This window comes from Mercenaria mercenaria, chromosome 4 (assembly GCF_021730395.1).
Source record: "Mercenaria mercenaria strain notata chromosome 4, MADL_Memer_1, whole genome shotgun sequence".
In the NCBI taxonomy this organism is placed as follows: Eukaryota; Metazoa; Mollusca; class Bivalvia; order Venerida; family Veneridae; genus Mercenaria; species Mercenaria mercenaria.
In genome coordinates, this window is record NC_069364.1 from 43,536,653 (window position 1) to 43,562,387 (window position 25,735).

At 34.2% G+C, this 25,735-nt stretch overlaps 1 protein-coding gene across 1 annotated transcript in view; it reads left to right on the forward strand.

Annotated features, from left to right (window-relative positions):
* The first annotated feature begins 291 nt into the window (after nucleotides 1-291).
* The window catches only part of LOC128556607 (uncharacterized), a 47,666-nt gene continuing 22,222 nt past the window's right edge, over nucleotides 292-25,735 (forward strand). The window contains exons 1-4 of the mRNA XM_053542156.1: nucleotides 292-807; nucleotides 13,911-14,082; nucleotides 16,768-16,870; nucleotides 18,121-18,211. Coding sequence (XP_053398131.1) covers nucleotides 763-807; nucleotides 13,911-14,082; nucleotides 16,768-16,870; nucleotides 18,121-18,211 — 411 coding nt within the window. The 5' untranslated portion in view covers nucleotides 292-762. The remainder of the gene's footprint in view (nucleotides 808-13,910; nucleotides 14,083-16,767; nucleotides 16,871-18,120; nucleotides 18,212-25,735) is intronic.

Sequence of the window (25,735 nt, forward strand, 5' to 3'; positions counted from 1 at the left end):
TGTTTCAATTTTGTTACCATCAGTACATTTCTAACGTATTTTGTATAAATCAGGTCTGATCTATATTTTATATTAAGTCTTGCGGAAGGAAAGCCGCTTTAACTTTCCATTTTTGTAGAGATAGTACGTGGGTTATTAGGACTGTAGTTAAAACAAAAGAGTTGAGACAATGTATTAAAAAAAGCTCTTTAGTAATTGACCCTTATAGCTTTCATGACTCTTTATGAATCATTATAAAAGTTAAAACTTTTGTTTTATTTGGTATTGTCTTAAACCGTTACACGCAAGCATTGTAATAAGAAAGCCATTGTTTCGACTTGATATTGAAAGGATCATACAAAAAATACAAAAGAGCGACAAAGGGGCTTTTATTTAACACTTATGTCTGTCAATATATAGCAGTATTCTTAAATAATGTGTCTTATGAATTCTTTATGAAGGAAGACAGTGCTGTGATATGGTGCTAGTTGATAAGCATTGTTTGTCAATAAAAAATACCTAGTCATTTTAACGGGTGTAAAATTTCTCATTGAAAATTGTTTTAGATCAATGCAAATTCGGCTATTTATTTATTGATCGCGAATTTTTGGATTATCTTTCTCAATAAACTGTAAATACCATCAAAATAAACAGTGGATTTAGGTGGATTAATTTCTAATATTTAAAAGTGTCAAGTGCTTATATTGTCTAGGTGGTTGAAATACAGCATGTAGAGATAAGGGTCCGCTGTGGAATTTAAGCGGGCCCTAATCGGAACCCTACATGTCATGTTTGGGATTAAATACAAATCCGGGGGTTAAGTACAAGGTGAGTAAAAAGGTGAAATTAATACGTTATATATTTCTTTCTTTCTTTGATAATACGATAAATAGGAGATCAAGCAAAAGAAAAAAAAACGCGTTTCCTAACGTTGGTGAAGGTAAGGTGATAAAGTATTCGTAAATTAAATATACTTCTGAAACCATTCACATATTTTCAATATTTATTTGTTTATTAGCACAGACAAGAAAATTTAAGCCTTTTAAAAGATGTGTGGGATAAAACTGATATTGGGAGCACAACTAGAAATTAACCTAAAACAAAGCTAGACTCTACGTGACCCTCTAAACATTTAAAAAGTTAATTTGGAAGCATAGAATGGCATCTAAATAAAATAATAGGGATGTTATAGAATGTGCAACATCCACGCGTCCTTTTTATTTTCCGAGTCTTTTTCATTTCGGGAACGACACCAGACTGCCAGAAGTTAGAAGAGTAACGTCCCTTCTCTTGAAAACGCCATTTGCAAGCCTTGTGACGAGCAGTCGCTGTCAGAATTATTAGCTCTCTAATAACTTTATTCCTGCTATACTCCTAGCTATTTTCTGGTCTTTTTACAAAAAAATGAGTATCATTAGTTTATTTTCCAAAAATATGTTGCGAGACAAATGGATCCATGGAAATTGGTACATTCGGCAAATTACAGGCACGTGCCGAATGTACCAGTTAGCATTATGCTGTATGTACAAGAATATCTTTCAGATTGTTATACCATCTTTGTCACAGAATAATGAATAAATTGTTTAATTATCACTTCTACATTCTGTTTGATATAAATTAATGAAACTCCTGGTTTGTATTGACAATGAAGTGTCCATTTACATTTATTCGACCACTTTTAGACTCCCTTTTTGACTTCAAAACTTGAATAAAAACTTTTAGTTCAATAGTTGGGTTGGGTAAGGCAGGAAGGTCTAATACGGGGAGTAGAAACTCTGTATAAATCAATACATTTATCTGTATTATGCTGTCGTCCATACCTGTAAATATCGACCATTCGTTAGCGATCAATATTTTGTTTTCGCCACTATCGATTAGCATGTAATTAGCATATTACCTCATGTTAATCATGGAGCTATATACACTTTTTGTTCAAAGGGTTTACCATTCACATGTTAAGTGGCGATAATTAGATGATCAGAGATTGATCTAAAGGGATTCTGAAGGAAAAACAGCATGTCACTGCATGTGGTGATATGCTTAATTATTATGAATTAACTGGAGCTCACTTCCCCGAAGAAATATTTTACCACTTAACTTCAAACCTGTATTAAAGGACCGATTTTTGTTAAATTTGAATAAATAAAATGGAAAAACAGAAAGCTGACACTTTTCTTAATCTTGTAGAGCCATAATTATAATAATTGATTATAATGTCAGATTTCTAAATACAGAAACAAACATTCTTCTTGGACGCAGAGAATGTTTCAAATGAAATTGTTGTATAAACTCAAAAAAATAATTCAATCGTAAAACTGATACATATGTGAAAAATACAATGTATTTAAATTAAAATAACAATGATTTTTTTTTTTAAAAAAAAAGGCCGACAACAAAGTTACATTTAGTATTCCGAACTTTTAGATAAAACTGCAGAAAATCATCTAGGTTTAACACGCATTTAAATGGTGAAGAACAAAGCAATATCAAAAACAAATATTTTCAGGCAACAGTTTACAGTTTCAACTTGCTATTTTCATTAAAATATGTCCTAATTTTATTGTTCTAAATACTCTGAATCAACAAGACAAATATCATGTAAAAAACGGCATCTTTTTCTCTGGGTAAGGCAAGCCTAGATTTAGCCATTTTCACAGGGCGAAATGTAACATTAATGTAGATATTTTCCATTTAAAAACAGATGCAGGCAATAATTTCATGACAGAACTTTTGTTTTCAACAAAAAATTCAACAAATGCTTTCCCAGATTTTCACTGAAAGGACTAGTTAAACTGTAAGGCATAAGTGTGAGAGTAATAGCAGAATAACCTACGGCATACGCTTCGATTGGACGACAGCATAATCTAAGGTAAATGCCAGTTTCCAGTCCCCGTATCGGTTGTTCCAGGGTAAGGTAACCATAAATGATAAACAAATAACATTTTAGGCCTTAGTTATATATTACATGTTCAGTAAAACAGATTTAATTTTTAAACAGTACATTTTATTTTCTGTCAGTTTTAGTTTTGTTTCATGATTAAATATGACTAATGTTTGTGTCTTTAACATTTTTGGAATTAAGCCACGTTTGAAGTATTTACTGTACCTATGTATTACAGAACAGGATTACAGTACTTATCACAGGCTTATTAGCTGATCTACTTGATTTTCTTTTAATTCTAATTAAAGTAAGTTTAAAACATAAACAAGAATATTTTATATATTTGTCTGTCTGGCTGCTTACATTTAAATGACTGAAAATATTGTGTGAAATTATGATATAAAAACATTTTTCTACAGGAAGAAAATATGCATTTAAAATGGTATATAATTTTTTGAAGCAATTTATTTGTTTTCAGGGGTGTAGCTTCACAAGCCTATTGGTATGCTAAATGTCCATGCCCAGCCTGCTAGGTTGGGTCCAGGTGTATTTCCCACCTGTGAAATTTTTTTTTTTATCTAGTCTGTATATTGGAGTCTTCTCCAACATATCTAGGACTCAAAACAATACAAAAAGCCTGAGTATGGTTAAAAAAAGTTTGAACTCCCCAACAATGCCTTTATGATTAAATTTTTATGAAAATTAATATGTACACATGCCTTGGCCAAAAGAGCCTGTGTGGAGCAATGCCAGTGATCTTAGTGATGTTACTTTTATGCTTATGAGATATATCTTAAATTATATAAAAAAAAGCATGGAAAGTTTTTAGAGTCACCATTTTGCTACCTTGTTGTGGCATTTACTAGGGACAGAATTGATGACAAATTACTGTCAGTGACCATATCACCACCCCCTTACTGACTCATTTAACATATAACATATTACGTTAGGTCTTTCAGCAGCAAAGTAATAGGCGACTTACTAGTAAAGACTGACCGAAAATGTCATACAAATATTTTCATTGCATTAGAAAACTATTTTTCGGTTAATTTAAGATAAGTCATAAATCATTTCAATATTTTGAATTGGAAGAGATTTAAAGAATACAAATTATACATGGACACTAATGTTGAACAAAACGGGCAGTCAAGATAGTTGAAATCTATGTTGTTTATAGGCTTGTCATAAAGTAAACAGGAAAACTTGTCTTATCTCCTCATATTAAATATCATGATTTCATGGTTTTACAGAATATTGAATTTCTTTGGGTGTTTTCATGATATTTTTTACTACGTGCATTTTAATTGTGCTCTTACTTTTTTATGCGTAAAGAAGACCAAAATATTTCTGGCGAAAAAACAAAGACGCGAAAATAATATTGACATAAAAATTGTCACAGTTAAGTTCATTTTGAGAAAAGACATTAAAAATAAATATTTTTGATAGTAGTACCACATTTTGACTTTTGTTTTCTATGTTGTAACTAAGCTGTCTAACAATAAGTGGGCTTGATTTTTACCTGTTACACTGATTTGGCCCCAATTTGCAATTGTTTCAGTAGGGCTAGTTGTGCGCGCATCAGTCGGGTACACCTGGGCTACATGCTGAATAGCTCAGTTGAACATGATTTTCTGAGAAGTATTTCTTGCAGTCTTTCATATATTTCAATTTCCCGACGGCCAACTAAGTATGATTTTTTGCCTCCCTGCACTCCACTTTTACCGGCCATAGTTAAAAAAAAGTCCATAAGATTGAGGGGCTTTCAATTAGTACATTTTATTGTTACAGATATCCTGTGTACTTTGAACTTTTATTCAGTTTTTCAAAAGAATGTTGATTTTCCAACAATAATGAAACTGGCACCTCATGCATTAGATAGAAGCAGTAACATTTTAACGCTTTGAAGTTGCATACTGTTGAGGAACAGCCCAGGCTTTGTTCAGTTTATTTAGTGACTTTAAAAAAGTAACCAAAGATATGCGCAATGTTTTTATTTTGATCCATGTTCATTTGGCAGCAAAAGCATGTTTCAAATAAAAATTTATTTGCAAAACAAATACATTTAATTATTCAAAAGTAAATGAAATTCTTTGAAATTTGGTACCAAACATGATATAATGTGATTTATGAATATAAGAGATTATGGGGAAAACTTCAGTGCACACTACCTTTTTTCAGCAGAGTATCTTTTAATAAGATTTTGTCATTGTTGAATATTAGTTAACTGTCTGTAAGAACCAGTTTGAGACATATTTTTAACTTACCCTATACAAATACTTGAAGTTTCAAGCCCGCACGCTTAGCTCAGTAGGGAATGTGCAGATCTACGGATCGCAGGGTCTTGAGTTTGATCGATCTGTTCTCCATGACAATTTGATAAAAGACATTGTGTCTGAAATCATTCGTCCTCCACCTCTGATTCATACATGAGGGGAAGTTGGCAGTTACTTATGGAGAACAGGTTTGTACTGGTACAGAATCCAGGGACACTGGTTAGGTTAACTGCCTGCCATTACATAACTGAAATACTGTTGAAAAATGATGTTAAACCCAAAACAGATAAACAAGCACAAAAAGTTTGTCATAGCAAATCTCACATAAAAAGTAAAATCTTTTAAGTTTTTATTTTCCCAAAGTTGTATGTGCTACACTTCAATACTTTCACAAAACAGTTTGTTTCAGTTTATTGTAGAAACAAATATTATTAATTTCTTTTGATTGATATATAATGTCATTGAAAGACATTTATCATAATATTGAGATGTCACAATTGAATGTTTTAAGTTTAAGATTGGAAAAGATAAAGGTTCAGTAGAACAGAAAGTAAATTTCATGGCATATTGACCAAACAAGATAACATCATTTTTTCATTGTGTTTTGCTAAGTTGTAAAAATAATGGAATGTTTTTACATCTGTATCTGATTTTAAAGGATACTTTTGACAGCTGTTTTTAAGGAAAATTAAACATTGAATGATGTCATTTCGTTTTTTTTTATAGCAAAGCAGTATAGAAATTTGTTACTGAAATTTCATAAATTTCATGTACTTAAAAGATCTCATAAATTTTAACATTCAGAGAGATCTTCAAAATACTGTGTTGTGATTATACAATTATTTTAACTTACAATTAAAGAGCATATTGCAAAAGAAATGCTTGAGTATAGTCCATTTTTTTTTCATTAAAGGCAAAAAATGACAAGATGAAATTAAAAAAACAAAACATTATGCAATACAGCTAAATACAGTTGAAATTCAGTATTTCGAATTCCAAGAGCGTTTTACTTTGAGATAACTGAAATTTGACTTGAAATGATATGAGCCGTGCCATGGGAAAACCAACATAGTGGGATTGCGACCAGCATGGATCATGACCAGCCTGCGCATCCGCGCAGTCTGGTCAGGATCCATGCTGTTCACTAACGGTTTCTCTAATTGCAGTAGGCTTTAAAAGCGAAAAGCATGGATCCTGACCAGACTGCGCAGATGCTCAGGCTGGTCTGGACCCATGCTGGTTGCAAACCCACTATGTTGGTTTTCTCATGGCAAGGCTCATATTTTGTTCACATGTTTTTGTGACAGGACTTGAAAATGACTTTGAGATAGGTGGAATTTCGAGATAGGTGAGATTGAGATACCGAGTTTCAACTGTATATGACAATAGAATAACTGAAAGACAAATTTGAATCCTAAAGATTCTTAGTTTAAACAATATTCCATCGCTGGTTGTATTAGCAAAGGATAAGTTAGGCATAAATATTTGAGGGAGACTGGGAATTAAAATCTAGCTATTAATGGTTTCGCTTAAAACACCAGCCCCTCTTCAGGTCATTGACACAATCAAGAGTAGATACCATGTGCAAACATTTTCTCCATTTCCACCATTGTTACGACTATATTTCCATAAAATATTTGTATCTTGTATTATTAACAGAGCTTTTTCAAGGATTTTTGGGAAAAAAGCGGGAATTTATTCAGAGGTAAATTGTCAAAATTTAGAAAACAGTATTGACAAATCAAGTAAATTAACAACGTAATTCTGTTTGAAGATAAAACCATGTTGTAAAATAATGTTAAAGCATTATGGCCAATGAAAATTGCCCATTTAGTAAGCATTGAATTCAAATCAGTGTCATTTGATACAGTGAATTTGACATTGATTTGAAAATATCAAAGTGTTTATCTATGTATATCAACCAGTTTAACCTTTTATCTTGTATCATTGACTTTCGATATACCTTTATTAATCGTTATCGTAGTCCTCCCAGTCTCATTTTAAGTGCTAAAATCTTTTTAACATTTGCATACGTTGCGATGACCCAAAATAAATTTCCATTGCAAGACCCAGAAATTTAGGTTAAATGGAAATAGGTGGACATTTTTTTTTTTCATTTGAAAAAAATCTGCATTAAGTTGCTTCATCTGGCGCTTGAACCTGCATCAGCAAGGTGCACACCCCAGACTCATTCAGACTGTCTTCTGGTGTTCCGCTCAAGCAATTTTGTTACCATGAACATCATTGTTGAAATAATTATGGAGAACACTGACAATATTCTTTAAAAATAGACATCCCAGATTATAAGTGAATCTCAGTGTTCTAAATTTTTATCAATTTTGGTATTTCAATTTCAATAAAATGTTTATATTAAGGTGAGAATTTAGTATATCTTAAGCCTCATTGGATAGTTTTATGTTTTTGCATTAACCCTCTGCCAGCAGGCCTGTACAATATTCTAGTCATAAGGTTTTCCAGTTTTAGCCATTAGATCATTTAGAAGCTGAATATGATTTTTCCAATACCAGTTTTGCCCAAAGATATTATTTCTATTTAATTGATACCATGCAAGAATGAATCCATTTCAATGAATAAAAAAGAACTTTATACAACTGTTGACTAACAGAAGGAGGCTAGAAAAGATACAGCAGAGAGTTAGTGGCAATTGCAAACATGTTTGTCACGCTTGTCCTTCCAGTAACAGCTCTTTCAAATATGTTACCTTTCTATTTGGAAAATACTGCCACAACTAGCAATACCTGATTGTTCTACCAAAGTTGAAAAATCGGTGAAACCTTTCCTTAAAAGAACTGTATATCTTGCTTGTAGTTTTAAAAGCAGTGGACATTTGAACTTACCTACTTAAAAGGATTGATATTTTTGAACCCTGGAATACAAAAACAAAAGGATTTGCTTTTGATTAAACGAACACTTAACACTGCAGGTTACTAAATCCATTTGTGATAATATTTCATTGAAATATGTTTAAATAATCTTTGAGGGTTAAGCATCGATGGTTCACAAAAGACACAGTTTGACTTCAGCAAAATAAATGTTATATTTTCATGTTTAAACATGAATTGAATTGTTTTATTTGATGTTTATACATTTTTTGAATATCTGAACATATTTCTTAGGCCAAAGAAACTTATTGGATACTTCAGGCAGTTGTTTAAATGATACTGATTTTAAAAACTGAAAGATTTTTGAAAACTGAAAGATCAAAATTAAAAAGATTCTGATAAAAACATTAGAATTACACACCAAACAGATTTTTTCAGAGAGAATTTGTTTTTAATCTATATTCTTAGTTCAGTATTAAACAGCAATTAAATTGCCACCCAATCCCTCCAGCCCCCTCGACTACTGCCCCACCCCCTAAAAAAAGTACAGGCTTGAATATTAAAGAACTCTGACTGAAAATTTAATCCAGTATTTTTCTGTTTAATCCTGTTGGTTTGGGCAAAGTTTGGTTTATTTTTTATTATCATATTATTATCTGACATCCTTTTAACTTCTGAGATTTTAGATGAAATAAAGAAATTCAAACCATAATCATCTTAATGACTTCATCAAAAATTTTATTTACATATGTTTTATTTAAGTTTAATAGCAGAAGAGCCTTTGAAGGTCAAATTAACTTACAGAGGGTGAATATAAGTAGTAAATTTGGTTCTACACAATTTACTATATAATCTTGGGCACATCGTTAATTTTCAGGTTATACAACGCCGACTCTTTTTTCTTAATACATTCATCATGAAAATTACCGTTGTTATAATAGTACAAATATTTATGTAAATACTAAAATCTAGTGAAAATCCGACCAATTTTGACAGATTTCGTGTTGAGGGGAGATGATGCAAATATTTTGTATTAGTGAAAAGTTTTTATGTCTTTACAATAGTTGAAACAATTAACTTTTAAATTTACGCACATATATCTTGAGATTTTACCTTTGAATTGAAGGCTTCATTGTGAATTAAATGAACGATAAAATCTAAATTGCGTATGTGATGGACTTACTAAAGGACCTATGGGGACATTTCGTCATGCTGAAAACGCGAAAATGGGTTTAGCGTTATTTAATGATGATTTTTGAAAGGCTTCGTAATGATGTAAAAGGTTTAAATTTTCTGACATAGTGGACGGTCAATGCAACTAGAAAATTAATAGTTACTATTACATCGGTCAGCTTGTACATACGATAATCAGATATTCTGATCGTAGCGATAGATAAGATTATGACGATGAGGTTTGGCCTCGGGCGAAGAAATGTCCACTGAAAATAATAGAGACATGGGACATGGTTCGGGTGACAATCGTTAACAGTGAAGACAAGAAATTGATGGTTTTCACGATAATGTTCAAAATTTACGTAATTGTTAACGGATAATCACTGGATTTTTTTCTTTACAGGAGTAAATATGAGGATTAAATTAAATCAACACAGGTAAATGATTTTATATGAAGAAAATTTTTGTATTGATTAACAGTTTGTTGTTTTATTAACAAAATAATTCTCAAATAACTTTAAAGTGTTAATTATAATTTCATACAAGAAAAATACTGGCCTGTAGTGCAGATTAGTTACATGTTTGTGGATCCTGTAATATTTGCATTTTAGATGTCATTTTTTTTGTTGTTGAAAAAAAAAAATATTCAAATAATTATTGTTTATTTAGTTCATGGTATTTTTTAAAGTCTTGTATATGCTTCTATATTGTTTCAATTTTTTTCAATTATTGCTATGAACATCTGGCCAGTATGCCTATTTGAAGAAACAAATTTGCAACTGTTTTGTAAAATACTACTGGAGGCTAATTAATTTGAGACAGAAATACATGTTTTACTAAGTTATTTGCTATGATTGATGTTACATAACGCATGAATACTCTTCAAGGAAGGAGGTGACTTGTGACAGAAACATTCAATTTTCTTTAGTTTAGTTAAATATTTAATCATCATGGCTTGATCAGGTTAAGATAAGCTAAAAAATATTTTACTTGCAAGTGACCAAAAATTAACACAAGTCACAAGGCTCTTAATGTGGCCAACATGGTGTCCAGAAATAGATACCTGGTCTTGTAGCCTTGTACAACCCTTTAAAAGCCAGGAGTCAAACGAGGGAGCCACAGGTACCAGTTGTGTGGTATTAAACCGCAACCTATCACACTCTGGAATTGGGCACTCTAACATTGAGCTATTGATTCAGCAGGAATTTTAAAGTAATTACTTCAACTACAGGGAAGACTGAAGACTGTTTCGTTGAAAAATAAGCAGTTCCATTTCTTATAATATTTTGCAACTAAATTTTCTATAGATTGTATTGATGGGTTTGTAAGAATGTTGGTCATAATATTCTAAGTCCACTAAAGTGAAATAGTTACTTAAACTGTATGTGTTGCATATCTCAGTTATAATTTATTATCTAGTAATCATTATGATCCAGATTGGTTCAATTTCTCAAGTTGCAACTGTATTTTATGTGATAATGTCCATAGAGCTCTTTAAAATATTCTATGGTCAAGTGGTGTGAAAATTCCTGGTGTAATTGACCATCATAAAGACCTAATTTCCAATTAAGGCGGTACCTGTCTCCATTTTCTGCTGTCGCGTGGATGGGTTCATGTGATACGTAAGCTTCTCTTATTAAATCAAAGCATATAAATTGACTGATTCAGTACCAGCTTGTACATAAAGTTTATAATTAGAGATATTAATGATTTTAATCAAATTTTCAACAAAATTAAAAATTCTGTTTATTAAATTTGAAATGTTGTCTATGTGGGCAGAGGGATGTTGTCAAACAGAGGTTTGCAGTCAATACCGTTAGTTCAGTTTGGTCTATTTTCACTAAACTTAATGTATAGCTAGCTAATACTGAGACCTAGATTGGGCTTTTTAAATATTTGGGACTGCTTGGATTATGTTGAACGTTGCTATTACTAAAAATAGAAACATAATTTTCCGCTCATTAGTGAGAGTTTTAAATGAGATATTTTGATAAAACTTGGTATGAAGGTAGTTTATATCAGGATTGCATTGTATGCTGCTATGGTCATGGTCAAGGTCACTTTTACAAAAAGTAGAAACATCAGTATCTTGCCAATCACTTTAGTTTGGAATGACCTATTCTCACTGAATTTTTTGTATGTAGACCTAGTTGGGTATTGCCCAGCAGGTTAGCCCAGTAAGTAGTGCTCACAAGTGAATTGAGAGGTTGGTAATGGGATTGTTCTGATGGATTTGACAGGAGACAGTATATCAGAAAATGTTTTCCTGCTATGAAGTTATTGTCAGCTAAGTCAGTACTCCTCCTGTGAAATAGTTCTCAGGACATGTTGATACTTAACCTCCAATGAAGTAGTTGCTAGAACAAGTCAGTACTCCCCCCTGTGAATTATTGTCAGGATAGGTCGATAGTTCATCTCCAATGTAGTAGTTACCAGAACAAGTCAGTATTCCTCCTGTGAAGTAGTAGCCAGAACAAGTCAGTATTCCTCCTGTGGAGTAGTAGCCAGAACAGGTCAGTACTCCTCCTGTGAAGTAGTAGCCAGAACAAGTCAGTATTCCTCCTGTGAAGTAGTTGCCAGAACAGGTCAGTACTCCTCCTATGAAGTAGTTGTTAGGACATGTTGATACTTCATCTCCTGTGAAGTAGTTGCCAGAACAAGTTAGTACTCTTGTGAAGTAGTTGCCAGAACAAGTTAGTACTCTTGTGAAGTAGTTGCCAGAACAGGTCAGTACTCCTGTGAAATAGTTTCTAGAACAAGTCAGTACTCCTGTGAAGTAGTTGTTAGGACAGGTCGATACTTCACCTCAATGAAGTAGTTGCAAGAACAAGTTAGTACTCCTGTGAAGTAGTTGTTAGGACATATCGATACTTCACCTCAATGAAATAGTTTCTAGAACGAGTCAGTACTCCTGTGAAGTAGTTGTTAGGACAGGTCGATACTTCACCTCAATGAAGTAGTTGCAAGAACAAGTTAGTACTCCTGTGAAGTAGTTGTTAGGACATGTCGATACTTCACCTCAATGAAGTAGTTGCCAGAACAAATCAGTACTCCTGTGAAGTAGTTGTTAGGACAGGTCGATACTTCATTTCCAATGAAGTAGTTGTTAGAAGAAGTCAGTACTCCTCCTGTGAAGTAGTTGTCAGGACAGGTCGGTACTTCACCTCAAATGAAGTAGTTGCCAGAAGAAGTCAGTACTCCTGGGAAGTAGTTGTCACAGATCAGTTCTTCACCTCCAGTGAAGTAGTTGCCAGAACAAGCCAGTACTCCTGTGAGGTAGTTGTCAGGACAGATTGGTACTTCATATCCTATGAAGTTGTTGTCAGAACAAGTCAATATTCCTGTTCCTCATATAAAGTAGTTGCCAGAACAAGTCAATAAATATGATAAAGAATCCGGGTACACTTGCTAGATTACCCAATCAGACAAGCTTATGTATAATAATTATATGTGAACAACAGTTTTTTTACTTCAGTTGTCTGGGGTTCAGAGTAAATAAAGTAATTTACATTTCACAAAATCATTCAGTTTTGTTGTAGTCTATGCCTTTTATTGGAAGTTAATAGTTTGATGGTGTTTTAAGAGTAGATTTGTTGAACAAATTGACTCATTAGACCTACAAATAGCCACAGTTATAAATTTTGTCGTTAGATATTGCTGCATGCTGGCCCAAATTTTGAAATAAATGTGCAAAATAATTTGAAAATGAGATCTAACTTGCATGCATGCTGCACAATTGCGGTATAATATTTAATGCTTTTTGAGGAAAAGTAAAATTTATTGTACCAATAACTTTGTTAAAATTATATCCATACAGCTTTTTGAAAATTATTATGTGACGTGAGATAAGAGAGCATATAGTTTTGGCTATTCTTTCAGCATGTCACATTAAAAATATATATAAAATGTTTCCTGACTGAATTCTAATGTACAAAGAAAGGGCTTTGTGTTAATTTGCAAAAATTTAACTTTACAGATTGATTGTTGTTTCTAGGAAGCACCTATGTCCATTGGATTACGACTGTAGTTTCAAGGAAGCACCTGTATCCATTGGATTATAACTATAGTTTCAATGAAGCACCTATGTCCATTGGATTATGACTGTAGTTTCTAGGAAGCACCTATGTCCATTGGATTATGACTATAGTTTCTAGGAAGCACCTATGTCCATAGATTATGACTACAGTTTCTAGGAAGCACCTATGTCCATTGGATTATGACTATAGTTTCTAGGAAGCACCTATGTCCATGGATTATGACTACAGTTTCTAGGAAGCACGTATGTCCATTGGATTATGACTACAGTTTCAAGGAAGCACGTATGTCCATTGGATTATGACTATAGTTTTTAGGAAGCACCTATGTCCATTGGATTATGACTATAGTTTCTAGGAAGCACCTATGTCCATTGGATTATGACTACAGTTTCTAGGAAGCACGTATGTCCATTAGATTATGACTGTAGTTTCTAGACAGTTTCAAGGAAGCACCTATGTCCAATGGATTATGACTATAGTTTCTAGGAAGCACCTGTGTCTATTGGATTCGGACTGTTGTTTCTAGGAAGCACCTATGTCTATTGGATTCAGACTGTTGTTTCTAGGAAGCATCTGTGTCCATTCAATTCAGATTACTGTTTCTGTGAAGCACCAGTGTCCATTGGATTCCCTTATAGTTTACTTTGTACATTTGATATCAGAGACTGAGTTTAAAAAAATGTGTTATCAGCGATGTTAATGTAACAGAATTTTATATTTTCAGCTGGGTGGGGAGGATGGGTGCGAGCTGAAGAGGGTGCTGGCCCTGGCTGTGATGGAATATAAACACATCAGCAGTTATCGTGCCATAGTTGCCTCGACCACGGCCATTCTCAACTCGGAACATCATGGACGCAGATCTAGTCTGAATGAGTCTCAGGGGCCAAAATACAAAGGTTAATTCATTTTAGCGTGATTTAGAGAAAATTTATTCAGTTTCTGTTAATAAGGTACAATGACACCAGTCAAATTCACACTCACCGTTACCACTAAAAGTAAGGAACCAGGTTATATGCAGCAACATTATAGGATTTTGGGGTTTTATCAGAATTATGCAACTTAAATATATAGGTATAAATTCGTGCTTGAAAATAAAAGTGTTTTGGCTTGTTATCAATAAAAATTGGAGCCTCTTCAATATATATGTGTCGTGTATGAGTTAACAGAAATGCAAAGCACATGACAAAATTACCAACAGACTTCCCTAATAAGATATATGAAGAGTGCATTTTCCGAAGTGAGGGGCCTCTATAGGCAAGTGTTTAAGGTCGATGACTTTGAATAATTTGCCTCTTGATTGCTGTGGGATCAAAACTTTGCTGCTTTTTTTTTCATGTGTGGAAGCTATCCAGCTGGCTTACAAAAAGTCAGTGGTCCTACCCAGGTGTCACCCAAATCTATAACAGAGAGTTTCTATGATAATCTTCCTGAACACTGAGCAGCTTGCCACTAGGAGTAAAGTTATTTTGACAGTAGTACCTCCGATTTTTAGCTCCACTATTCATAGAATAGTAGAGCTATTGGACTTGCCCGTGTGTCCGCATCCGCGTCCCAGTTTGGTTAAGTTTTTGTATGTAAACTGGTATCTCAATACTTCTGGGAATGGATTCATACACTTATTCACTGTGATATCCTGACTTACATTGCACAGGTTCCATAACTCTATTTTGCTTTTTTTACAGAACATTGCCCCTTTTTCGACTTAGAAATTTTTGGTTAAGGTTTTGTATGTAAGCTGGTATCTCAGTGCTCACTAATGGGAATGGATTGAAACTTCACACACATGTTTACTGTCATGATCTGACATGCACTAAGCAGGTCCTATAACTCAACTTTGTTTTTTTCTGTTTTTTTTTTTTCAAAATTATGCCCCTTTTTTGACAGTTTTTTGTTATGTTTTTGTATGTAAGCTGGTATCTCAGTACCCACTAATGGGAGAGGATTTACAAAATTATGCCCCTTTTTCAACTTAGCAGTTTTTGGTTAAATTCTTATATGTAAGCTGGTATCTCAGTACCCACAAATGGGAATGGATTGAAACTTCGATCACTTGTCCACTGTCATGAGCTGAGCTGATAAGAACTGTGCAGGTTCCATAACCCAAATTTGGCATTTTTACAAAATTATGCCCCTTTTTCAACTGTTTTCATTCAGTTGACAAGGCTGTTTAATAGTCGAGCATTGCTGACTTCCTGCAGCTCTTGTTTTCTTTGCAACTGCTGTTGCCACAATTTTTGTTCAGATTTTCAAGTCAGACCGCCCACTTAGCTCAATAGGGAAAGTGCATCTCTAAGGATCTGTGGTTGTGAATTCAATCCCTGGGCAAACCGCATGTTCTCTGTGACAATTTGATAATTTTTAAGACTTTGTGTCTGAAATCATTTGTCCTTCACCTCTGATTCATGTTAGGAAGTTGGTTGCTATTTTGGGAGAATAGGTTTGTACTGGTACAGAATCCAGGAACACTGGTTAGGTTAACTGCCCGCTGTTGCATAACTGAAATATGGTTGAAAAATGATGTTAACCCCAAAACAGACAAAGGTTCAACTTTTCAAAGAATAGGTAAAATAATTATCATTTTTAAGTGTCTTCACTGGCATCCATATTTGGTTCTTGTATGTAAGTACAGCCAACATTACTATGATTAGATGATCTGACAAGCATTGCACAGATTTCATATTCTCTGTTTTGCATTTTTACAAAGTTATGCCTTTTTTTTACTTTTGGTATTCATTCTTTCAACTTGTAAACTTTAGTGACAACACTTTTGAATGTAGGGATAACACAATAAAGAAGTCATGCTTTTTTATGCTATAATATCTGCAGAATCCTGATACATCTGTTGGTGCCCAAGCCCAGTAGGGTGAGGGTACCAATGATTCCCAAAGGATTCTGAAGATAACATAGCACAAAATGGATGTTTTGATAGCACGTGAGTGGGAGAATCTCTCTGTTAACACATTTTTTCTCTTGTTAAAACACCCCTGAAATGTGACAAAACCATCAGTTTTATGCTACATTAGTCAAGCGTTGCTGTCAGAGGTTGCTGTCCTCTAAGTTCCAACAGCTCATGTTTAAGTACCCTCAGAGTAATGTCCCTTGTCTGTAATCATAGGGTCAAACAGTAGCAATGTATAGGTAATTATTTTGTGTCAAAGATGTTATTATTGACTGATAATACGCTAATTGTCAAACTGAAGGCTATATCTAACAAGTTGCAATGTGTCAGTAATGTCTTAATTATGATATATTTTACATTGATGACATGCACACATGTCTTATGAATCATCTTCGATCTTGATCAGCCTTTATAAGTAATATCATTATATAAAGATAATTGCGCATTAATAATTATTGAGGTATAAATGTTATATAAGGTTATAAATTTAGTTTTGTTGTTGTATTAATTATTTATTGTTTTCTTAATTAGACAGGGTCATTTGTTTGTCACTTAATTTTCTGAAGAAGACATAAAAAAAATCACCTAGTGTGTTTTCTTTTTAAGGACTCCAAAATCTGAAATTTTTCATCAATGATCACTAGTTCTTTAAAAGGAAAAAAAAATAGTATATGTTTTTCAGCACTTGACCATCGGTTGTACATTGTGTCAGAGTTGTTGCGGACAGAGAAAGAATATTTCAACAATCTTCAGACAGTACTAGAAAACTATGCTGAACCATTTAGGTAAGGCCTAAAGTAAAATATTTATTGTTTCCACTCCCGCTGCCTACCCATAAAAATTACACCCCCGCCTTACCGAAAATACTTTTTCACAAATATTATAGTAGTGCTAGTTTTTAGGATGTAGGGTTCTAATTCTCAAAGAATCCTGTAACTTAGTTTAGTTACTTTAAATTCAAAGCCTGAAGGGTTGTACATGTTACGCATGCTTAATACAATTGTCAAGGTCACAGTCAAGGACACTTTCTAAACTTTAACCCACATGCAAAGACACTATTTTGGGGACATCGATCATTAGTAGCGACAATTCTCTTGTTTGTTTTGACAATATTTGAGCTGGTCTTTGGTCAGATGTCTTGAGGTTTACTGGCTGAATTGCTTGTCACTCACTAATGCTGGTGACATCCTAGCCAAGAATGGAATTCTTTTTTTAAGAGAAGCCATCCATCTTTAGGAAGGTCAGTGGTTGTATTTTGATGCTTGCCTGCACCCAGGGTTTTCGTGTACGTTTTTCATATATGTTTAGAATATGAAAACCACAGGGGCCATTTGATTACAGCTCCTGTAAAATGGCCTGTTTGTGTTGTACAGTATATACACTGACCATTTTTATGCCCCCGAAGGGAGGCATATTAGTTTTCAACTGTCTGTCCGTTTGTTAGTTCGTTCGTTCGTTCGTTCGTCACAACGTTAACTATTTGCATGAAGGCACTTTACTCGCGAACCACTGTACCCAGGACCTTCAGACTTCACATGCTGATAGTACTTATTGAGTACACGACCCCTACGGACTTTGGGGTCACCAGGTCAAAGGTCAAGGCGCTGCGGGGGCATTTGTCACCATTAGTGACAGCTCTTGTTCTCTAAAAGAATTGGATACTGTGCCTTGCATATTATAATATCATATATATGATAATCAAATTTATAAGAAGATCCTTTGGAAGCATAGAATGCAACCAAGCAAAATATAACAGCCTTGCTTTGTGCGAGTATGTTCAAAAGCCATTTTCCCCCAAAAGAGTATTATACCAGCTCCTATACTGAAGACTACACATTCTTGAAACTATGATTTAAATAGAGATTTTTTATTTTAGACTATAATTTTAGTCTAAAAAATATGAAACAAGTTGTTTTTATGATCCAGATTTTTATCCAAATTTCTATAAATTTCACCTTACATCTATTTGAGAAACTTAACACTTGTTTTTATTCACAAAACTAACAACGTTTCGTTTTGGGTGTGTTTTTTTCAGGAAGTTTACTTCTTTGTCGGTGGAGGACCACAGGGTGTTGTTTGTGGGGCTTGAACCAATTATATCAATCAGTGCAATGATAGGGTCAAAGGTGAGTTCAAACTGACGCTTTTTGTCATAATGTGTCAAAAAAACAACTATATCATGTTGTATTGGATAGAGTGCACATTACCTGTAGAAAACAATACTGAAATACTTAGAATTTTGGGATATCCTGGAAAAACATCTCTTTGGCACAGTCTTGCGAGTTTACTTATCCTGATACAAAGAAAGCAAGGTAACTCAGCTTGGAGTAAGATTTGTTCTAAGATTTAGTTACCTCCCTTAGTAGTAGAGTAGATTAACATTAATAAAATGATTTCATATTCACGGCCTGTAAACACTGGCTCGTCCTCTTTGAGGAGATGAATAGAAAAAAGAGCCAATGATACTTCAGAGGAGGCGCTAATGACCGGAACTTTATGCAGAATGTAAACAAAGAAAAAGGGTGAGTTGATTGTTTGCTTTCTCAGATAAATGTAAGGCCCTATTTAAAAAAATAGCCAATGTAGTTCCACTCAGAAATGATTTTACCTTTTATATATGCAGGCCATTATGCAAGGTAAATGCAATCCTTGACGTGAGAACTTTTGAAAGTTGGAAAATAAAGCAAGTCTAAACCAAAAGTAGACATTTTCCCATATATTTCACACAAATTTACACAAATTTAAGATTTTGTAGTCCCTGCATCAACCTTGCTGAAAAGCAAATCTTACTACTGCATGACTTATGTGGTTTTCTAGCGTGTTTATCCCGTACATGTGCATTTATCACCACGTGGAGGAGCCACCGCCGCAGAGAAGGCGCTAAGAACCGGAGTGGGAGCCAAAGCACTTTGAAATTGAGATTTTTTAATGTATTATCAATTCTCACATACCAGAGCTTTATCATGATTCCCTTGGATTGAGACAAACATCTGATGGATGATATTGTAACAACATCCTATTCATTTCCTTAGAATGTATTCTGAGATATTTGCACTTCTCTTTTCTTTCGCACTTGTCTAATGATTGGCTATCATGGCGTTATAAGTTGTATAATTATGATATTTTCTGTGAAAGGGACATTTCCTAATGCACAACGGTTTTCAGGTCCAACGCATTTTGGATTTTGTAATAGTAATGTTTAACTTTGTATAGCTTGAAATGCTTGCAATATGTCTTCATAGACTTAAAATAAAACATAATTGTTTACTTGTAAATTGCTTAATTCGATTACATATATATGAAAATGCTAACAGTCAAAATACTTCTCCCAGATGTTTTAACGATAACAATGAAACTGAAAACGTTAGATATTTATTTCCCGGTCGAACCACATGTATCATATAGCTTTTGTTTTATCCTTGTCCATTTGTCAGTCGTCCTACAGTCAAAGTCATATTAAGTTATTATTTAGTACTTGGAGTTTGTAAATAGGGTGTCATCTGTTGAGGCAATATTTGCTGTCAAATTTGTTTTTAATTAATGCTACGTAGTAAGAATTGGTATTGACCGTTACTGAGCTTACCGTTACAGAATTATAAATACAATTTTCTAATTTTACTTAAGGTATTAGGCCCCTAATAGTAATGTTTAAAAAATGGCATTTGCTTGGTATATTCTTACAGTTGACCGTGCTTCGCACTTTGTTGCAAATTTTTTAAAACTTTTACCATGCCGTTTTTTTTTTAAATTTTGTGTAATTTATGGTATGTCCTCAAGCTCAAGTAGAGACAAATTTCAGTGTGGCGGCCATAATCCAAAACGTTTGCAGAGAATTAATTAAATCATTATTTTTTATGAAAGAAACACTAAACTATTGGTAAACAATTATAAAACTTAAAATAAAACTGTCAGTATCCATTTTTTCTAGGATGCCTCAAGTAAACGGATTTAATGAGACAGAATTTTTACTCCCAACATTGAAAAATTAAGGTCAAATCCTACCCCCCCCCCCCCCCCCCCCCCCCCCCCCCCGAAAATTGCAGTCAAAGTAGGTTTATGGTAGGAACTGAATACTCTTTTAAAAGGAGGTACTCTATTATGGGCCTAATACCTTAAAAAACGTTTGTAAGGAAACATGTATGTTGATACTTAATTTCCAGCTAGCGCAATTCATCGATCCTATTCTGCGGAATATCGAAAAAAAATATTTCTTATATTTACATTATATAGTATCACTGCCTTACTCGATTTTATTTATGCTTTCAAATAAACTCTTAAAATATTTGTTTCTGAATGAATTAGAAAAGACATAAATATACTGAAAAGTTAAAAAAAAAACATACACTAGGACCCCGTTATAACGCTGTCATCGGGGTCCAAGGTTCGAGACCCGCGGATCTAGCGGGGTTAAATTTATAACGCGGGTTGATGGTATCAGCGGTAAATGCAATACCCCACCCATCGGTAATGTATTAGACGTATTTTGGACGCTGTTTTATGTTAATAAGAAATAAGAATCGTATAAACAGGACATTTATTTACCGTAAATGCTACTGAAAAATACATTAAAAGAATTATAACGCTGTGTCATCTTCTCATTTTGTTGTGATTCTAAAAGAAAGTTGAAATTGTTTATCCCGGAAGTAAACATGTATAACGCTGTGTGAGGAGTGCGATGTCATGAGAATTACATACGCAATGCAATTGCACTGGGGGTTTATGTAACTAAAAGAGAAAAAACGCGGACAGTCTTAAAAAAATAATTTTGAATGCATGAAGAAAATCGATAAACAAGATAGAAAATTGTTAAATCGCCATCGTTAATATACGATATTAAAAAGGGAGAACATTCTCAATATGGCTTTAAGTGCGTCTAATCTTCGCAAATTCCGACGAACCGAGAATGATGATTATGAAAAACGGCTGCATTTTATTACAAAACTGGGCCTGTTGTTCGATTTTTATTCACTCGAGTGTTAATGTCATCCACTTAATTGGTGCAAACTTAAACGGTTTGATAGTTGACTGACCGATCTTCCACGCTTGTTAATGCAAACAGTTTAATTTTGACACGGTACTGATTGCCTAATTGTCACAGGTCTACATGTATTGAAACTTTAACAAAGGCGATACGCAAACAAGTAAGCTAGCAGACGATAATTGATTTTTGTCACAGTTGTCATTGAAAGGTGTTAATGTACACGTACTTGATGTAGTTTTTACGCTGGTTATGATCAAATTAAATAACATCCGCGATTTTTTTTATTTTTTTTTTATTTTTGATTTTTTTTACCCTCTAAAATTTGGGAGCCAAGACGATACAGCGTTATAACGAATACCGCGGTATATCGAGAAGCGTTATAACGGGTTTCGAGTGTATAAGCAAAAATATCGGGGGAGTTTTATAAATAAAGTGTACATTTTAACATGACCAGCAATGCTTAAATCATCAGAACGATATTGTGTTTACGTCACATGGACGTTGTCTTTAGCGCCATGTATGCACCCAGAAATAGCGCTTCAAAGTTTAATCAAACATTTTACTTAGAAGCAAGTATAAAACCAAATGTCAAATAGCACAACTGTTTTGCTTAATTTACACATATACTAGGTCGATTAATGGCCTAGCAGAATAAATCGCCATCATTTCCACAAGACGACTTACCATTTCCTGTCCTGGTGTGTATTGTACAAGCAAACAGTCGGTGATAATACATTTTTTTGTGCAAATGAGATCTGAATGTGCTCACTTTAGTGCTGGTGACAGCCGTTCTCTTGCGCTTCTTTTTATGCTCCCGAAGGGAGGCATATAGTTTTTGAACCGTCTGTTCGTCTGTCGGTCCGTCGGTCTGTCAGTCTGTTGGTCTGTCAGTCTGTCCACAATTTTCGTGTCCGGTCCATATCTTTGTCATCCATGGATGGATTTTCAAATAACTTGGCATGAATGTGTACCACAGTAAGACGACGTGTCGCGCGCAAGACCCAGGTCCGTAGCTCAAAGGTCAAGGTCGCACTTAGACATTAAAGGATAGTGCATTGATGGGCGTGTCCGGTCCATATCTTTGTCATCGATGGATGGATTTTCAAATAACTTGGCATGAATGTGTACCACAGTAAGATGACGTGTCGCGCGCAAGACCCAGGTCCGTAGCTCAAAGGTCAAGGTCACACTTAGACGTTAAAGATTAGTGCATTGATGGGCGTGTCCGGACCATATCTTTGTCATCGATGGATGGATTTTCAAATAACTTGGCATGAATGTGAACCACAGTAAGACAACGTGTCGCGCGCAAGACCCAGGTCTGTAGCTCAAAGGTCAAGGTCACACTTAGACAATAAAGGATAGTGCATTGATGGGCGTGTCCGGTCCATATCTTTGTCATCGATGGATGGATTTTCAAATAACTTGGCATGAATGTGTACCACAGTAGGACGACATGTCGCACGCAAGACCCAGGTCCGTAGCTCAAAAGTCAAGGTCACACTTAGACATTAAAGGTCATTTTTCATGATAGTGCATTGATGGACGTGTCCGGTCCATATCATTGTCATTCATGCATGGATTTTAAAATAACTATGCATGAATGTGTGACACAGTAAGACGATGTGCCGTGCGCAAGACCCAGCTCCGTAGGTCAAAGGTCCTAAACTCTAACATCGGCCATAACTATTCATTCAAAGTGCCATCGGGGGCATGTGTCATCCTATGGAGACAGCTCTTGTTATTTGGGGTGCTTGTGGTTACATTTCTGTCTAAATTTGATGTATTTTATTTTCTTTTCTTTTACATTTGTAAGTTACGTCGTTCTTTTTCGTTGTCAATGATAACCCTTTCCTACGTTTGCCTTTAAACAGACCCATCTGGAACGAACAAAAGTAATAATATCATACAGTACTGAGCATTCTTTCTTTGCGATGCCTTTCAAACATTTAATATAAAATTGACCATTTAACATTAAACTTTGTAGCCATTGCGTTGACACATACACATATATTTTAAGCTCGATTTTTCAAAGAAAAAGTAGAGCTATTGCACTTGCACCGGCGTTGGAGTCGGCGTTGCCGTTGGTTATTTTTTTATAAAGTCAAATATCTCTGTTACTATCAAAGCTATTGACTTGAAACTTAAAATAGTTATTAACTATCAAAGTCTACACAAGAGGAATCAATCCCTATAACTCTAATTTGAATTTGATGGAGTTATGCCCCTTTTTTACTTAGATCTTTTGGTTAACCCTTTTGGTTAACCCTTTTGATAGCATCAAATATCTGTTACTATCAAAGCTATTGACTTGAAACTTAAAACAATTATTTACTATCAAAGTCTACACCACGAGAAACAATCCCTATAACTCTGATTTGAATTTTGACAGAGTTATGCCCCTTTTTAACTTAGATTTTTTAAGTTTTATAAAGTTTTTACTGGCAAAGCTCTAATTTAGAGTCAAGCACTGAGAAAAGTCGACTGCGCTGTCTTATGGACAGTTCTTGTTATTTTAGGTAGATTATGTGCATTTGGGTAGTATAATACAATTTCAAGCATCAAATTACAAACATTACAAGGAAAGAGACATTACATTGCGAGAACGAAAATGCTTTATACCAGTGTTAATCACCCAGGAAAAGAACTGGCCAGTGGCTCTGACTCTAGACTTTTGTGCCTCCTCCAAGGCTTTGGCTCCTCCTCTTAGCCAAAATTGAGCTTAGAAGGGTAAAACCCGTCGTTAAAACACATAATTAATTCAGATTTAACATACCATTATGGGAAAAATTGGTACAATGTATGTTTACTCTTATTTGTGTTAATTAGGGTGAAATATATGGGTAAATCTCCACGTTTGGTTCGAACTTGCCCCATTTTCCGACTTCTCACATCAAGGAATGAATTTACCTTGCAAAATGGCCTGCATATATAAAAAGTATAATCATTTCTGAGTGGAACTACATTGGCTATTTTTTGAAAAAGGGCCATACATTTATCTGAGGAAGGAAACAATCAACTCGCCCTTCTTCTTTGTTTACATTCTGCATAAAGTTCCGGTCGTTAGCGCCTCCTCGGAAGTATCATTGGCTCTTTTTTAAATTCATCTCCTTGGCCTTTTTTCTCATATAAGTCCTGCTTTTTTTTTGTAATTGGCCCAGATTTTCTCAGATTGGCTTAATTGAATTTTGATATAATAATTCAGGTTTTTCATATAGTATGCACACTTTATATAATATTTAGTCCAATATTGCACAATTTAGTAATAAATAATATAAAGTGTCCTAATTACCTAAACTTATTTAACCCTAATCATGCTGGACACGATTGATCGCCTTTGCGACCAGCGTAGATCATGATCAGCCTGCACATCCATGCAGTCTCATCATGATCTGCCCTGTTCGCTATTCAGTCAGTATCTTTTTGTTCAACATCCCATTTAACTGTCAATGTAACTGTCCAAATTGAAAGATGGACAAGTTTATTATAGAAATATTGCAGAGTAAGGATTAATTACCTAAACTTATTTAACCCTTACCCTGCTATATTTCTATAATGGACTGGTCCATCTTTCAATTTGGACAGTACCACTTATTACTCAAAGGGGTTTTCACTGAAAATTTACTGACTGAATAGCGAACAGTGCAGACCATGATCAGACTGCACGGATGTGCAAGCTTATCTTGGTCTGCACTGGTCGCAAAGGCAGAATCATCTGCCGCCAGCAGGCTAAGGGTTAAATAGAATGTGTCCATTCCAGTATGAAAAGTTTAAGCAAAAAAAAACATCCACAGCCTAAATGAGAATACAATAAAAATAAAGTTTTCAACATTTTAGATAAAGAAGAAATACTAAAATAAATCAAACTGTTTGTTCCACTAGTGCAATATTTAAATCATTTTAAGAACTCTTGAAATTTTAACCAATGAAAGTTGATACATTAATTTTTGCTTTCAGGGGGCAAAGTGAGCCATTAAAAAAATATTCTTTTCAGTTTTATTGAACTTCGAACATTTTCCTATCAACTGTGAATGACTCCTATTTACTTTAGATATTTATAGCAAAATTGACAACATTTAAGATAATTTTCAAAAATATCTTCTCAAATTATGATTAATGACCGATCGTTAAGTCCTGCGACATCACTATAATACATTGTTAATTTACAGTTAACCTTTTAACTTTTATTGTTAAATAAATATATGTAGGAAATAATTCTTTGATCAAGATATGTACCCAGTAAATTGCTTCAAACTTCTCTGGTCAACAGAGTTGCGTTTGATTTATTCAGTAATGTTTGCATTTTTCGTGACCACTTGATAAATTTGCATTGTCTCCATGTTAGCGGAGAATTGATTTAAAATTTTCTCTTTTTTTCAATTTTTTCTAGTCTCGTGTGGATACGTTATTTTTTCTCGAAACAAAATTTTTAAATTGCTGGTCCTTCACCCTGAAAGTGAAACTTAAGAATAAATTAAACTTTTAAACGTTTAAATGGAAGTAATTAGGTCAGGATGTTATTGTTGCATGCCTGTGAATAATTAAGGGTACACTTTCTGCGGTAGAGCAAGTTAAATTTCACAGGTATGTTATTTTTAGATTTATGTAACTTTAGATGGTGTTGACCTATTTTATTGTTACATTTACTGCTTCAAATAAACTGCTATAT